General features: G+C 50.0%; 1 protein-coding gene across 1 annotated transcript in view; it reads left to right on the forward strand.

Annotated features, from left to right (window-relative positions):
- The window catches only part of LOC144790678 (fetuin-B-like), a 217,393-nt gene that overhangs the window by 98,338 nt on the left and 101,120 nt on the right, over nt 1–17,935 (forward strand). The window contains exon 5 of the mRNA XM_078665403.1: nt 3,159–3,266. Within this exon, the coding sequence (XP_078521529.1) occupies nt 3,159–3,266 (108 nt within the window). The remainder of the gene's footprint in view (nt 1–3,158; nt 3,267–17,935) is intronic.

Raw genomic sequence — 17,935 nt, forward strand, 5'->3', positions numbered from 1 at the left:
GTACTAGGGTACGGTGGCAGACAGTGTCGAATGCCGCGGAGAGGTCCAGGAGGATGAGAGCCGCTGTTTCTCCGTTGTCGAGCAGGGCTCGGATGTCATCGGTAGCTGCGATCAGGGCGGTCTCGGTGCTGTGGTTGGCCCGGAAGCCAGACTGCGAGAGGTCGAGGGATCCGTTCATCTCGAGGAAGGCGGCCAGCTGCTTGTTGACGGTCTTCTCGATGACTTTAGCCGGAAACGGGAGCAGCGAGATGGGGCGGTAGTTCTTGAGGTCGGTGGGGTCGGCTGATGGTTTCTTAAGTAGAGCGCTGGGTTCGGCGTGCTTCCAGCTCTCCTGGAAGGTCGCGGTGTCGAAGGAGGTGTTGATGATGTCCCGCAGGTGGGGTGCGATGACAGCGTCAGCCTTGTTGAAGACGTGGTGAGGGCAGGGGTCTGTCGGAGAACCGGAGTGGATGGAGTTCATCGTGTGGACGGTGTCCTCGGTGGTGATCGGTGTCCAGGCGTGGAGGGTGGTTGTGGGGGGCGGTGGTTCGGTCGTGGCGTGCGTCGGTTGAGTGCTGAAGCTGTTGTGTATGTCCGCGATCTTGTTGTGGAAGTAGGAGGCGAGGGAGTTGCAGAGGTCTTGCGAAGGGGTGATGTCGTTATTTCCGGCGTTGGGGTTGGAGAGCTCTTTCACGATGTTGAAGAGTTCCTTGCTGTTGTGTGCGTTGTTGTCAAGTCGTTCCTTGAATGCGGTTCTCTTGGTGGCGTGGATCAGTTGGTGGTGTTTTCGGGTGGCGAGCTTGAGGGCAGTCATGTTGTCTGGTGTTGGGTTTCTGCGCCAGGTTTTCTCGAGTGCTCTGCAGTTCTTTTTGGAGCTCTTGAGTTCGTCGTTGAACCATGGGGCTTTCTTGCTGCTGGGTCTGCTGGGCGGGGTCTTCAGAGGGGCGAGGTCGTCTGCGCAGTTGCTGATCCATTTCGTGAGGTTGGTGGCCGCTTGGCTGGGGTTCGTTGTGCTGGTGGGGGGGTTCTTGCTCAGGGCAGTGGCGAGCTGGTCTGTGGTGATCTTGTTCCAGCTTCTGCGGGGAACCTGTAGCTGGTGATGGTGGAGCGTGGTTCTCCTGAAGCTGAAGTGGACGCAGCTGTGGTCCGTCCAGTGGAGTCCCGTGGCGTGGCTGAAGGCGATGTCCTTGCTGGAAGAGAAGACCGGGTCGAGCGTGTGTCCAGCGTAGTGGGTGGGGGTGTTGACCAGTTGCTTGAGTCCGAGGTTGGCGAGGTTGTCCAGCAGGGTGGTGGTGTTGCGGTCGTTGTTGTTCTCCAGGTGGAAGTTGAGGTCTCCAAGGAGGATGTAGTCGGTGGAGGGGAGGGCGTGCGGGCTGATGAAGTCGGCGATGTCTTCGCTGAATTGAGTGCGTGGTCCCGGGGGTCTGTAGATGAGGGTGCCTCTGAGGGTGGTCTTGGGATTGACGAGGATCTGGAAGTGCAGGTCTTCGGTGGGTGCGAGGGTGTCGTCGGTGTTAGTCGAGATGCGGATGGTGTTCCTGTGGATGATGGCGATGCCTCCTCCGGTCTGGTTGATGCGGTCCCTCCGGATGATCTTGTAGCCGTCCGGGATGGCGATGGCGATGTGGGGCGCTGAGGAGGCGTTCATCCAGGTTTCCGTGAGGAAGGCGACGTCTGGGGCTGTGGTGTCGAGCAGGTTCCAGAGCTCGACGGCGTGTCTGTGGACGGAGCGGGTGTTGAGCAGGATGCACTTCAGGTGGGTGCTGCTGGAGTTCGGCTTGGTGGGTGCTGGTGTAGCGTGGGTCCGGTTGCAGGTGAACTTGCAGGAGTGGCAGCTGAAGGGTCCGTGGGTGCGTCTCGGTGTTGCTCGGTAGCATCCCGGGATTCGGCCGGTCTTGAGAGCGTTGAGGTCGGTGGCGTCGTAGGTCCGTCGGGTTGGCTTCCGTCGGTGGGGGCCAGGGGTCCTGGCACTAGGCGCGGTCCAGGCGCGGACGGGCGCAGATGGGCTTACCTTTGGCGCGCCTTCGGCGCACAATCGGCGCGCCCGCTGCGCGTCAACGCTGCGCGTAGGCCACTCTGCCATAAGTGGAGAGTGGGGGGGCGGGGCGAGGGAGGGGCAGCTGGGAGGCGGGGAGCGGGGCGGCGAATGGGGAGGGCAGCAGAGGTGAGGGGCGGGGAGCGGGGAGGTGGCGGGAAGCGCGGCAGGGGGCGGGGGCGCTGAAAACACAGGGGAACAGTAATATTATGCTACCAACTACAATACCAACAGAACGGGGATATACAGAATGAAACAGGGGGGCTGACAGTACACCAGGGGATACAACGACAGAGGTACGCCCTTACCAGGAGCAGGAAGCACAATTATTACAAAGCTGCCACACTTAATCGCCCAAGCACAACAAAACAGCAAGACTGTTTTTTACTTGAGAACTTGACACATCAGTTTTGCAATTTCTGGATATTGTAAAGAGGAAGTCTTACTAATTCTTATTTTAACCTTATGGACCCGATTATGATGCAGTTAGGAAATCTTCCCGAACTAATTGGTTTGGAAATGGTTTCCAACCGATTCGGATCAGGAGAGCCCAACCGACCGAGTAAGTTGCATCCGGATGCTTCCAGATACAATTTGGTTGGACTCCGATTGACTTCTATGGGAGCATATGTTCCTAACTGCATCGTAATCGTGCACTCTGTCAGGAAGGCACGTTTCCGATCCAATTTGGAAGGAGAAAATCTAGTTAGGAGGCCTTCCTATCCGCATCATAATCGGGCCCTAGGTGGGAATGCTTTCCTAACCACATTGTAATCGGGCCCTGAGTTGTCAGCACTTACCTCACCAAATTATCCTTCTGGCAGGTCATAATTGGAGACACAATGGAGGATGTGTGATTTAGTGAAAGGGAACTTAAATGTGGGGTTTATAATTACAATGAAAATTTGCCTTTCACTGCAGCAACTCTACTGATCATTACCATAATAGATGTTGGGTAGGTACCATCCTTGTACAGTGAAAAAAGGGAAATATGGTTCCTCTCTAAGGCGAATGTATAACGTGGTTAAGTGCAATTTCACAAATTGTACGCAATATGGTTTAATGAAATGTAACATTTTGCCTAGTACCTTTGATGTGTTCCCTCATTTGAATATCATTGACAAATGCATTTGTTCTCTTTCAGTCTGAGGTGGATCTATTATATGTTGTGGAATTCGTTATTAAGGAAACAAACTGCCCTAAATCAGAAACCCATGTTACTGACTGTCACTTCTTGGAGGATGAACAAGCTGTAAGTGCAGAATTCAAATTGCAGTCCTTGTAAATGATAGCTCCTCTATTCAAATGGTATAATGCATCGTTTTTTATCACAATATATTATACCCTTTTAGGATAGGTGGCAACATTGGTCTGAAGTTTCCATAAAAAAACTTGCTACGTTTTACCCCTCTTACTATATATTATTGAATGATTGCTATATCTATAAGGTGCGACTATGTATTTGATCACCTAACAGTATCTGAAAATAAGATAATGTAAGCACCAGGGTGACATCAGAGGTGCTTAAAATGTTTGTTATGCATAAGCTAATTTTTAGGTTTTGCCTGCAAGTGCGCACGTAGTGCGCATGCGCTAAAAAACTTTTGAGTATACTGTGGGATAGATGACCCGCCCCCGGCTCCCATTGGCTAGCTCCATAAATGGAGGCTAGCCATTGGGAGCCGGATCTGTCCGTCAAGGCCGGACCAGATTCGGGGGCGTTCCCGCGTTTTTTTCCCTGGCGTGGTTCCGTTTGTCTTGGAGGTGGCCTCTCCTCTACCGGGCCCGATTACACTGCTGCAGCCGTCGGAGTTGTTAAATGTGCGGTGGGCGGAGTTTCGTTTGGGTTTGTTTTCTTGAGTCCATGTCCTCCGGTCCCCGAGCGTTTGTCCGCGGCTATACTATTTGCAAGTATTCCTCCCATTACACTGGGTTTTGAGCTGCCAATTTAGCCACTGGAACACGTCAAGATAAAATGCTGTTTAGTCTATTTCTTGACTGTGAACTGTGGTCCGGTGGGAACCACCCCCTCCTGCTCCAGCCTGCTGTTTCTCCCTTCTCACTGAAAAACTCTTGTTGTGCACTGCTTTGCACGCAACTTTCGTGCAGCGCTGCGGGACGATGCACAAAATCACACGCTCTCTCTTTGTCTTCTGGGGAAGCCGGGATAATTAACCGCAAGCCCACTTCTAAAATTAGCCCGGGCTTTTCAGGGTTGGCAGGTGCGCGTGGGCCACCGATACTCAGTCCACTTGGCCGCGGGTGCTTTCACTTTCTCTGAGGGGGCGGCATTTCCCGGCAGAGGCGGTGGGAAGAGGAGTCGGATCCCCCGGGTGTGCGGAGGTGCCAGGGCCCGGGATGGACGCGCGCGCGCCGATGGACGACCTGCTGGAGGAGGGCAGTCTGTCCACCCGGGCAGCCCAGCTCAGGTGGTACTGGGAGCAGCAGGAGGGCTCAGCGCAGAGGCTACCACCGGGTAAGCAGGGCGGGGAGGGCGGGAGGTACCCTGCACCCATTTTAGCCTCCTCACGCCTGGGGAGTTCTCCAAGCAATGGAACCATCTTTGCATTCTGGCGCTTGTGGGTTTAGTTTTCTTGAGGGGCGTCACAAGGCAATTAAAATGCTCCCCACTTGGAACGTACCCGATGTGACACCGAACCGGCGGGTGAGGTCGACACTCGTCCGGGGAGCAGGGTGTGGGGCCGTCTTTCCTTTCAGTTCTCGATTCTTGTCTTTTACACGTCAAGATAAAATGCTGTTTAGTCTATTTCTTGACATTACAGATAAATGAACTGTGGTCCGGTGGGAACCACCCCCTCCTGCTCCAGCCTGCTGTTTCTCCCTTCTCACTGAAAAACTCTTGTTGTGCACTGCTTTGCACGCAACTTTCGTGCAGCGCTGCGGGACGATGCACAAGATCACACGCTCTCTCTTTGTCTTCTGGGGAAGCCGGGATAATTAACCGCAAGCCCACTTCTAAAATTAGCCTGGGCTTTTCAGGGTTGGCATGTGCGCGTGGGCCACCGATACTCAGCCCACTCGGCCGCGGGTGCTTTCACTTTCTCTGAGGGGGCGGCATTTCCCGGCAGAGGCGGTGGGAAGAGGAGTCGGATCCCCCGGGCGCGCGGACGGTGCCAGGGCCCGGGATGGACGCGCGTGCGCCGATGGACGACCTGCTGGAAGAGGGCAGTCTGTCCACACGGGCAGCCCAGCTCAGGTGGTACTGGGAGCAGCAGAAGGGCTCAGCGCAGAGGCTGCCACCGGGTAAGCAGGGCGGGGAGGGCGGAAGGTACCCTGCACCCACTTTAGCCTCCTCACGCCTGGGGAGTTCTCCAAGCAATGGAACCATCTTTGCATTCTGGAGCTTGTGGGTTTAGTTTTCTTGAGGGGCGTCACAAGGCAATTAAAATGCTCCCCACTTGGAACATACCCGATGTGACACCGAACCGGCGGGTGGGGTCGACACTCGTCTGGGGAGCAGGGTGTGGGGCCGTCTTTCCTTCCAGTTCTCGATTCTTGTCTTTTTCCATCCACCCTTCCATTTTTCTTTCTATCCGGTTTCTTTCAGTCCTCTTCCACCCGTGCATCCTTCTTTCCTTCTATTATTATGTGCCTGTCTTCTCCCCTCCTTCCTTCCATCCATAACTAACCCATCCTTCCTTTTCTCCATCCGCCCATCTCTCCTCCCTTCTTTCCTTCCCTCCATCATCTAACCTGCTCCCCTTCCTTCTCCATATCTGTCCTTCTCACAGGCATCCATCACTTCTCTACCCAGCCATCCCTAGCTCCATCCACCCACCCCTCTCTGCGCCTATCCCTGCGTCCACCCTTCTCTCACCCACCCCTTCAATCTAAACTCTTTCCATTCATCCCCTGTCCGTCGATCCATCCTTCTCTCCAACGACCTACCCCTCTACCTCTTATCTTCCTCTCCATCCCTGCTTCACTCCATCCACCTACCTCTTATCCTCCTCTCCATCTATGCTTCCCATCATCCACCTACCTCTCTACCTCTTATCCTCCTCTCCATCCATGCTTCCCTCCATCCACCTACCCCTACCTCATCCTCTCCATCCATGCTTCCCTCCGTCCATCTACCCCTCTGCCTCTCATCCTCCTCTCCGACCATGCTTCCCACCATCCACCTACCTCTCTCTTATCCTCCTCCCCATCCATGCTTCCCTCCATCCACCTACCCCTATCTCTTTCCTCCTCTACATCAATGCTTCCCTCCGTCCACCTACCCCTACCTCTCTTTCCCCTCTCCGTCCATGCTTCCCTCCATCCACCTACCCCTCTACCTCTTATCCTCCTCTCCGTCCATGCTTTCCTCCATCCACCTACCCCTCTACCTCTTATCCTCCTCTCCGAAAGCGGGTTACTTAAAAAGGTCTTGGAACTGCAGGTGTCTTGCAATATCATTTTAATGTATAGTTGGGAAAGAATATATTCTTTATAATGAACAGTTGCAGAATAACTCTCTCCAAAGCTGTATGGAACTCGGAGGGCCTGATATACATTGCCAGACAGTGTGTGGGGCTTGCAGTGTGTGTAGGGCTTGCAGTGTGTGTGGGAGCTTGCAGTGTGTGGGGGGGCTCTCAGTGTGTGGGGGGGGCTCTCAGTGTGTGGGGGGGCTCTCAGTGTGTGGGGGGGCTCAGCGCAGTGTGTGGGGCTCGCAGTGTGTGGGGGGGCTCGCAGTGTGTGGGGGGGCTCTGTGTGGGTGTGTGTGGGGGGGCTTTGTGTGGCTGTGTGTGTGGGGGGCTCTGTGTGGGTGGGCCTCTGAGTGTGTGTTGGGGGGCTCTCTGTGGGTGTTTGTGTGTGTCATTTGCGAGAGATAAAGCTAGTGGCATTGTAAATGACAATGCCATTTATTTATGTTAAAAAAAAAAAAAAAAAAAATAATGTCAAGAGCAATGCCAATAGCTCAAACTTTAACAAAGGCAAAACCATTGCATTGTAAATGCTTGTTAGTATATACTTTCAATTGGCTGGAAAGAAAGCAGGATAAGCTTAAAGACAGGGAACTGTGTGTGTTACTACAGTGTCCTTCCTTCCTTTTCATGTAAGGATCTTTAAAACACAGAGATTACTTCCTTTTGACTAAACATCGGGCGTGGGTAGTGCTGGGCGGAGATGAGTGACGTAAAACTCCAACACTGCCCAATCAAAGTGTAGATGAGGGGTAGGAGGGCGGAGAGAAGTGACGTACTTCGCATACTTCTCGGATAAAAACAAGACGAAAGCCTGTCGTGGACTTCGTAATTTGTCTGATTCTTCGTTGTAAAGGACTTCATTGAAAAGTCGTGGTTCAGGACTTCGTTGAATGTGAATCTTCGTTGTTAAGACTTCATTGTTAAGGTAAGCCGTTGTTTGAACTTCGTTGTTAAGGATGTTTCCCGGGCAGAACTGCTACCTTTCTAATTTATTGTAAGGAAATTCACCTGCATGGTGTGTTTCAATTGTGTTTTTTTTTAATGTGTTTTTAACTTCACCTCTGTCTGGAGTGAGACCAGCCAAACAGCACTTGTAGAAATGTGCTTCGCAAAAATGGTTAGTATTTTCTATCTCAATGCAGCTAATGTGAAACTGACTTGTGAGAGCTTCAGGCTGATTCTTCACCACAATGAAGTATTAATAATTGTGCCAAAAGTTCAGGCCATGCTATTTGTACTATATGGGCCATTTATCTGATTGCAAAGCAGAAATTCACACAGCTTAGAGAGCTGCACTTACCAGTGACAGCTCTACAACCGGAACCAATGTTTTACAAGGAATAACTATAAGGAAATCCTTCATTTGCCACTCAGTAATAGTGGTAACAATTGAAACAGCATAATTTAACCTAATTTTCTCGCCCTTCTTTGCCCAGGAGCATGCACAATAACGCGCTACTCACAGAGCTCGTAGCCAACGTCTTTATTCATCAGCGTACAACATTGAAACTGAACTTCGAATCATCTCAACCATTAATAACCACTCCTTAACACCTCCCAAATGACTATGTAATTCTTTCCTTGAGTCCACCCACAGCCAGGGTGTCCCAGTGATCACAGTCCCAAGACACTGCATGTCCCCCTTGTTAACCCCTTCGGCGCTGATGACGAGCTCAGCTCATCATCAGTTGCGCCGCTCGCACGCTGATGACGAGCTGAGCTCGTCATGTAACGCGGCTTTTGGAAAAAAGCCGCGCAGCGCGAAATAGCCGCAGCGCGCATGCGGTTAAATAAAAAGGTATATAACAGCACCAATACATTTCTTAGATCAGTCATCGAGATGTTCGCACAGTTCGACCAGACCACGTGGTATGAGGTAATTGAATTGCACCCAGAGTGGACACCGAGGATGCAGAATTTAAAACCTGATCTGGGTCTTCAGGTGGAGCAGCTGCATCTGAGATTACAGGGCCCGATGATCGTTGAGACAGATGTCTGAAATGTGATGAATCCCTTGTAATAGATTTTCAGGGATGTTGCGCCGTTATCTTGTGTCCCTTATGCGTAACTTTGAGAGGTTCAACGGCAAACGGAGAATCTGTTATTCGCTTCAATTTTACTTTGACAAGAACCCAGTCACCTTCATCGACGACGATCTCCTGCGTTAGCTGAGATTGATCACCATATGTCTTCATTTGATGTTAGCTGTGCCAGTAGCACCAACCTTTTCATCATTCCGGGTTCGTTCAGTGGTCCACTGTGATGATTTGGTTCTTATAGCTCTCCCAAACATCAAGGTGGCCGGACTCTCACCGGTGGTGGAGTGAGGAGTTAAACAATAGGCATGATGGGCTTGCCATAAGGCCTGACTCAGCTCGATTCCCTCCATCGAATCACATGATCATTCATTTTAGGGTTCCCATTAAAAGTTCCATGACACCCTATGCCTGAGGCCACAAGACACCATTGTCAGACTTGAGAACGTCTGGAATGCCCCATACTGCAAATAGGTCCTTCAGCCGCTCAATGACTTTGTCGTAGGTTGTTGATGACATTGCCTTTACCAGAGGAAAACAGGAATACTCTGACCATCATTAGATGACGTCTGTTTGCTAGGGACCCAAAGAAGACTACGGCCACTCTTTCCCATGCATGTACAGGAAGTTCAGACATGGTTAGTGGATAGGGGAAAGACAATTGCATAAATGACACTCCTTTAAGTCCCTCTCAACTCTCTCGTCCAAGCAAGAGAGCCACACTTGATCTCCCAGGGCTCTTTTGGTGGCGACAATGCCAAGATGTCCTTCATGAGAGAGTTCAATGACTGGCTGTCTTAGACTCTTGAGTATGACAGTCCTGGAGCCTCTTAGCACAATGCCTTCTTTAGTGACATTCTACTCATCTTGGGCATTTAGATACTTTTGAAATTAAATATCTTCACTCAGAGGTCAAATTCTTTGTCTCCATGATTGTGCTGAAATTATGTTTTTAAATATGTCTTTTTCAGCATTTGTAGCTGCAACAATCTGTTCAATGGATAAGGCCGCTGATGTCAGGATCACTCTTTCCCGGCCGCCATCAGTGCGAGGGGCGGAGCTTTAGGGGAGATAAATTCCTGCTTTCGGATGGGAGGAGTGTTTTGCTTTTTAGCCTTCCAAGCATTTCCTTCCCGTCCAGATCATCACTGCGTCACTTCTGCGTTCGCGGTGGCCGCAGCTGGATCCACGAGCTCCTGGCTCCTCGCCTCCTCGCCTACTGCAGCTACTCCATATAGCCTTGTGGTCCATGTAGGGGTCACTCCGTCACCTGTTTCTGGCTGACCGCTTCTCACCATTCGGGGCCTTGTCATTTCCCTATTGATAGAAGCTAAAGACGAGCACCTTACACAATGGGGTAACGCGCTTTGTGCACGTATGATTGTCAGATGTCTGTTTGTGTGTATAGCCCACATATTACTTCGCTCAATAATTGGGGGTGATTTATGAGCATCTGCATTTCCCTGAAGGGGCATCACGTTTGGCATTAAATGAAGTTATGAAGTGGGCTCTCCTGATGTAAGGGGGGGTACTACGCTCTCATTTAGTATATGTGTGATAGCTGTGCATTCTGGAATCCTTTAACTCCTGAGATTAGGGAGTCTTTGTTATTTTTACTCTGGCAGTACCCTGAGCTGCCTATATCGCAAATTCCTGCATTTACGAAGATACGAGATATATTAGCCCACACTTTTTGCACCTTTTGATATTCTTTACTAGGTTGACTCCTGGTAGTCAGTCTCTACTATTTTTGGGCTATGTTCCTTTTCCTAAACACTACATTACTGGTAAGCTTCATTTCTATCACGTCATTACACTACCTGCCCCGTGCTGTTACTTATTGTCTTTCTGTTTCTGTTTAGTAGTGTTGCATTTGAATTCCTGGTTTTCAGTTGTTGGACACAAGCAGAAGAGTGGAAATTTGCAGGCAGATTGTCGAGGAGAGCCGATGGCGGCAGGCTAGGCTAGGCTGCTGCACTAGCTCGATGGCGTGATCTGGTGATATCCCCCCGATGAGTATGAGCACCCCCCTGTCCCAGCCCTGATCGGACTTACAAGAGATGCATCTGGAGAATAGAGCGGAGGAGATACTTTGGTGTAAAAGAGTATTGGAGGCCACTGCGAGGGTAGCTGCCCTTACCTGCTGCTGGCGGGCTTGCTAGGTTTTGACCTGGTGTGGAGCGAGTTGCGAGCGTAGTGTCTTCTCGGGTGTACGGCTGGAGGAGCTGTGTGCGGACGACGCAGCGATGAAGCCGAAGGCCTGAATCAAGGCTGGAGCAGAGGGATCAGCAGATGATGTCTCCCCTGCGGGCAAAGTGAACGGCGTCTCGGCGAAAACCTCCCGTATGCTGGAGGATGGTGCCGCTATTGGAGGAGGAGTGACTACGCAACCGCCCGGGCGATGTGTGCAGACTTCGACCCGGACGGACCTCCCAGGAAGAGGAACGCCCCAGCAGCCTCCGGCAGGTCCGAGCATCATGGAGATGCTAACGAAGAGCCGAGAGAAGCAACAAGCGCGGGAGGTGCCCGGCGATAAGTAGGAGCAGCCGAGAGAGGTAACACTCGATGGGATGCTGGTAGGACTGGCAGCGGTGGAAAGTGATCCTGTAAGACAGGAGTTTGCATCAGAGCCCCTTGCCAAGATAACGGCTGCAGCTGAGTTGATGCCCGGTTGGGATTTATTGACTATGCCAGGTACTCTGGTAGGATCAACAGAACCCCCGATAAAACGAGTGCAGTTGTGGGAGAGGAGGCTCGTATGGAGGTTCTAGGAGCCTGGGGAGAGCAAAATGAAGAGGCTGGGGCAAAAACTAATGCTGGCAACATGGGAGCTGATGCAGGAGTAGTACAGGAGGGAGGCGACCAGACGCCTCAACAGCAATCGATAAAGGGCAAAGGCAAGCAGGGCAAGGGGGGCCCCGGGGGGCTCAGTCGAATAACTCTAACTCATCCAAGTCAGAAGAAAAGTAATGGAAAACCAACCCAGCCCCCTACTAAAAATGCAAACTTGAGCTCTAGGTTAAAAAAGAAAACTGAGGTATCAAGAAAGACATTGGACAATCCAGTCCCTATGCGCTCTAAGCACTTTGCGCAGAAAATCCATCTGGGGAAAGAGACAGACATTGAGACGACAGACTGCTATTATTCACTCTCTGAGGATGCTGAGTCACTGATGGGGTCACAGGTGGGGCTAACAAGTGACAGCTGTAGTGAAATGGAGGGAGACAGCGAAACCCTGCAGGATACTAGGGGGAGGGACTCTGCTTCAATGCTACGGAAGCTAGCCAATTCACTGACAAAAACGGCTTGAATAAAGAGGGGGACACAAGATTTAAACTGGGACTACTCAGCCACTAGCTATTTGGTAGGACACAACCCTGGAGCTCCTCCCAATATGGAATCAGCAAATACGGCAACCCTGGACGGCAGTCTGTTACGGCACACCGGGATGAATCTAAACCGGATAATAGACGATCCCAGGCTGCTATTCGGAAGATTCATGGCTCAGTGCGCAAAGTAGCCAAAGTATGCAAGGAGACTTCGAATAGGTTAACAGTTCTCGAAACAAGAACGAGTAGTATTGAGACTGAGATGATGGCAACACACCAGCAGACTACTTCCCATGAAGCCAGACTTGTGGATATTAAATGGAAACTTGAAGTCCAGGAAAATCGCCAAAGAAGAAATAATCTGTGCTTTCTTGGAATCCCGGAAGATAAAGGCGCGGCGGATATCCGTCCATATATGGTTGACTTGCTAGCTAAAGCATTTCCTGAGATCGAAGGATGGAACTGGGACTAGGAAGTCCAACGTGCGCACCAGATCCCAATAACTCAGAAACAACAGCCTGGTGTCACTTCGAGACCACGGGGCGGGTTAGTTTTCTTTGGGAACTTTCTCCTACGCCAAAGTATTTTTGAGAAAGCTAGACCAGATCGCAAAAGGCGGGTGGGGGATGTCGAATTGTTTACGAGACCGGACTTCTGCCATGTGACTGTGGAGAGACGGTGGAGGTTACTCCAGATGATCAGCCCCTTTCAGGAAAAGGGAGGGCAGGCATTCCTTCTGAATCCCGCAAAACTAAAAATTGTAATTGGGGATACGGTCCGGTTTTTTTACCTCAGAAAGCAAAGCAAAATAATTTTTGGATGAGCTATTGAGAAAAATAGGATGGGTAGGCTAGGCTTTAGATTTAGGTATCATGTGGTGAACTAGGGGATGTGGGAAGGTACAGGGGGCGGTATGGAATGAAGAAGGGTAGTCATATGGATTTCCTGACTATATGCTGTGGGTTTTATTAGGCCCCTTTGCACATTTTGGGGTACATGGACTACCTAATGATTTGATTATGTTATTATGGATGAGCATGGTAGAAATTGGGGGGAACACTAGGATTACGCCAAGCGCTGCAACATCACCACTAGACTAAGGTCTAGAGGCTTTCATGGGTGGGTTGGGAGGGGTGGACGAGGGGGCTTGGGGGACAGGAATGGTGGGGGAGAGGTGTGGGGGAATAATGGCCATTTCAGATACATGGTATCGAATAGGACTAGGAATTTGGATAATATAGGAATGAACAGAGGAAAGAGGGTGGAAATATTGAGATGGTACAATGTTATAAGAATTAATGAATAATCTACAGATTTGCTCAGTTAATGTTGCAGGCCTGAATGATAGGAATAAAAGAGCAAAAGTATTTGAAATTCTGTGATTTTTAGCCCCAAAACTTATCTGCCTACAAGAGACTCATGTCTCGTGGAATAACCGGGGTATCCTTCAAGTGATAGGATATGATTTAGCAGTATTCTCTTTACAAACCGCGATTATTGGAGGAGTAGCAGTATTTGTCAAGCGTCAAGTAGGCAATATTAAACTGACGATGGCGGATAAATGGGGTAGGTGGGCCATTGTATTATTGAGTATTGGTGTAACTATAGTGACTGTGTATGCTTCAAATCAAGATGACCCAGAGCTATGGGAAGAGCTAGAGTTAGAACCTGCTGCATGGCCAAATTCAGTAATAGTATGTGGCGATTTTAATATACACTCTGAAAGTTATAATGTGGAAGGGCGGAAATATAAGGGGAGAAAGCCGAGGGTCAATCAGGCTATAAACAATTTTAAGGCTAGTCACGGCTTGGTAGATGTATGGGTAGCCAAGAAGGAGTCTGACTCTGGCTATACGTTTTTTTCATACCCTCATCAAAAATATTTTCGTTTAGATTACTTCTTGATCTCGGCTAACCTACTGGGGGGGGCAAAGATGAATAAATTGCTGCAAATCTTCTCGGATCATAATCCGCTTATGCTCAAAATAGAGAGCCAGGGCCTGGAAAAAGAACATAGCTCCTGGTTGTTTGACAGGAAACTGTTGACAGATGAGAATTTTGTTAAATGTATTAAAGAATGGGCTAGAGGATTCTTCGAAATTAACCGGCATAGTGCCTCACGTATAACTGTGTGGGATACGTTTAAGGGGTGCTTAAGGGGTGAAATAATAAGTTATGTGGGTCAACAGCGGAAAATGTAGAAAAAACAGGTTACTTCCCTAATGACTAAATTAGCACAGTTAGAAACAGAACACACTAAATTAATATCTCAAGGGGAGGGCACTAGATCAAAGACAGTTAAAAATCAGCTAATAATTACCAGAGCAGAGATGAATAAGGTGTTTCAAACGCAGGTAGCTGAGAAATATCAGACGCACCGAAAAGAGATGTATGAATATGGAGAAAAGAAGGGAAGGCTTTTGGCCCTTAGGATCAGACAAAAGGCCAACAGGAATAATATAACTGAAATCAAAAACACAGAGTGGCAAATGGAAACATCTTCTGATAAAATAATGAAAGTTTTTAAGTAATATTACGGCAAACTATACCAGCAGGCTCCCTTTGATGATTTACCAACTGTTGAAAGGGAGTATACACAGCTTAACAAGATAGATTTGGATACACGTTCAGACCTGGAAGATGAGATTACATTGGAGGAGACCGTCTTAGCTATAAACTCTCTCTCCTCAGGAAAGGCCGCTGATCCAGACAAAATTCCATTAGAGTTGTACAAAATACTTCAGGGCGATCTGGCTTCACGATCTTTTTTTAGACATTCAATATCGAGGGATCCCGCCTAACTCATGGAAGGACACAGATATAATCATATTTCATAAAAAGGAGAAACCCCCGTCAGCACCAGGGTCCTATCGACCCATCTCGCTGATACACTCAGATGCAAAGATTTATTCAAAGGTCTTGGCAACTCGACTCCAGAGAAACATAGCCAGTTTGGTCTCACCCTGGCAGCATGGATTTGTGCCAGGGAGGGGAACAACAGACCACACTTGGCGAGTAATATCTCTGCTAGATCTAGCGACAACAAGGGGGGATGGACTGGCTGTGATTCTCTTGGACGCAGAGAAGGCTTTTGATAGAGTGAAATGGCAATATCTCTGGGGGCTCTAGGGGAGCGACGGATAGGTCCAAAAATGATAACAGCGAGGGGAGGAGCCAAGATGGCGATCGGAACAGTCGCATGAACGCTTGGCTCAGAGGGCCCTTCCTCCCCGCACGTCTATCCTGACGATAATCCTGAGCGAGGCTTGTCGATCTAAGCTGTTGAAGAGAAGCGATCACTTACCATCTATTTCTGGGGCTCCACCGTGCAGTAGATCCGAAGAACTGTCCCCATCTGCTTGCCGGCCTTCGTGGCGCTGACGCCGGGGCCTCGAGTGCAGAGATCGCCCGTCAGTATTCGTAGTGTTGGCGGCCCCGGTTTGGATGAGAAGCCGGTCAGTGGGAGCCAGAGAGCCGCGAGCCGGGAGAGTTGGTACCAACCCACTCCCAATAGTGGGTTGCCCCATGAACCCGAGATATCGCCGAGCCGGAGAGAGGCCGTGTCGCCCGGTTCCCCCTGGGTGTGAAGCCCGGCCATGTTAATAGTCCCGTCCGGGAACCGGCGGTTGGCTCCCGGCGAGCTGCGGGGAGCGCACCAGGCCTTTGTTGACTCTCCTTTCTGCACCAAGCGCCGAATGTCGAAGTCCAGCCGTGAGACCTGTTGACTCTGATGGTCCGACTGGACTCGGAGGTGGAGGGGAAGTGACGGAGAACGAAATGGCTGAAATGGCGGATGGCGCCTCGGAATTCACTCCTCCCGGGGACGGAGAAACCGCTGCACTTGAGACCCCCGGAATTCAGCTACATGGGGAAACGCTTACGCGTAGCCACATACTGGCTGCACTGATAACCCTGCGGACTGCTCTGCTTCGGAGATCCCGGGACTTGGAGGGAAGGATCGTCGCCATTGCTGACCCGCCATTTTGTGGCGTAGTGGTTTACCCCCGAGTCGGTGCCGATGAGTCTCCTTCTGCCGCAGTGTCATGTTCCCCGGCTGAGTCTACAGTCTTGGGGGCACAAATGGATTTGGTTCCTGAGCTGGTTGTCGTCACACCTGTTCCACAGGTGGTTGTCTCATCGGGGCCTTTTTCTGACCAGCAAGTGGAGAGGCTCCAACGATCCATGGTGTGTGGGGCCCGGGCTGTGCTGCGGTGCTTCCAGCATCCTGTGCTTTCCTTTCCGTGCTTGGCGGACCTGTTTTTGGACTTGGAACTGTTGGTGGTCTGGGTATTGTTGCATTCTGACCTCCGCCATGCATCGTCAGTTGTTTCTCGGTGGCTGGGACGATGTTGGGCGGCGACGCTACTTGATTTGCCTGGAACGATTGAACCTTTTGTATCGAATTGTCTCCCGGCTGCAAGGCTGTTTAACATTTCTACTATTATCAGAAGTGGCCAGGGGTGACCTCGTTTGGGACTTGGAGGGACTTCTAGCCGGTTAATGGTGATCCAAGGCTACGTCTTGTGGGACTGTAATTGATTGCGTTTTATGTGCTTGCTGATATTTGTACTTTTCTATGGCTTCTGTTTATACGATTTTAGTATGCGGGGGTGGGAGGGACCGGGTGTCTGAATCACCGGCCCTTCTCCTCACATTTTTTCTTTATTGTTTTCCTCCCTTTCTTATCTTTATTTCCTTTCTTTAGGGTAATTCTGGGGCGACAGGCACGCTGTTAGTGGGGTAGGCCATAGCCATTACGGTGATGTAGGGTGGCGGGTGTTGGGGGGGTTTTGTTATTTTAGTTTGTTTTGTTCTATGGTCCCTTTCTCTCTTCCTTCCTAGTGGGGTTGGCTGCATCTCCTTCTTTTATCCTTTTTCTGTCGGGCATCTGCAATTGCCTCTACTTTCTTGTCTTGGACAGGTGGGTTTTTCATATGCTGTTCTCGCTAACTTGCTCGCCAGTGTTTGACTTTTATTCCTGGCCTGCCTTCGGCGGGCGTAGTGTGTTTTCGGCCTTATTGCTTACCATCGATTCCCGATTGCGTGGAGGGATACGCCCCTCCCGTCTCTTCTTGTCTATTGTGTAGTGTGATGCCTCTGAGGATATAGCCTCCGTTTCTTTTTCAATATTATAAAAATTAAACCTCTCTTATCCTTGTGCTTCGTTGTGCTACAACCACATATTATGATTACAACGTGATTAATCCTTGAACCGTAAACAGTTGCAATGCTCCTGTTTCTATCTCCTGATTTTGCGGCCGGCCCTTGTGGTTGTAGGCCTGCGCTTGTACTGATTTGATTGAGTCAATAAAGGTTTTTCAAAAAAAAAAAAAAAATGATAACAGCAATTCAGGCAATGTATCATAAACCATTTGCTAGATTACAAATGATGGGAATACTTTCAGACCCGATAGAGGTAGCAAGGGGTACTCGGCAGGAATGCCCCTGCTCCCCAATTCTATTCGCTATATACCTGGATCCATTTGTTAGGCAGATAATTGAGAACTCAGTGATTGAACCCTATAAAATCAATGGATGTGAGTCAAAAATACTTGCATATGCTGATGACATCGCTGTAATTACATCAAACCCAACAATTGCAATAGCAGAAGTAGAGAGAATGGCAGAGGAATTCGGTGCAGATCAGGCTACTGCCTGAGTAAAGAAAACGGTACAAAAGGGGGTGGTAATGGACGGAGCATCTGAACCAATCAAACACTCACACCCAGTCAAAAGATCTGGGTTTAATCCATCACCGTTCTTTAGCCCACTCTGCCACCCCAGTTCAGACATGGCTATATGCAAATAAGTCTGACCCTGTGCCTCATGGGAACAGTCCAGCCCGAACTGCCAAGCCATGCCTTCCCTGGACCGGAAACAAGCTTCCGTGAACCGGTTTCTGTCATTGCAGCCGTCTTCAGCCCGGCTTGCTTGAATCCAGTGGCAAAGTGAGCAAGGGACTCACGTCTGAGCATACCCTGCCACACTTATGGCGGCCAAAAGCGGTACAAAAGGGGGTGGTAATGGACGGAGCATCTGAACCAATCAAACACTCACACCCAGTCAAAAGATCTGGGCTTAATCCATCACCGTTCTTTAGCCCACTCTGCCACCCCAGTTCAG

The sequence above is a fragment of the Lissotriton helveticus genome, chromosome 11 (assembly GCF_964261635.1).
Source record: "Lissotriton helveticus chromosome 11, aLisHel1.1, whole genome shotgun sequence".
In the NCBI taxonomy this organism is placed as follows: Eukaryota; Metazoa; Chordata; class Amphibia; order Caudata; family Salamandridae; genus Lissotriton; species Lissotriton helveticus.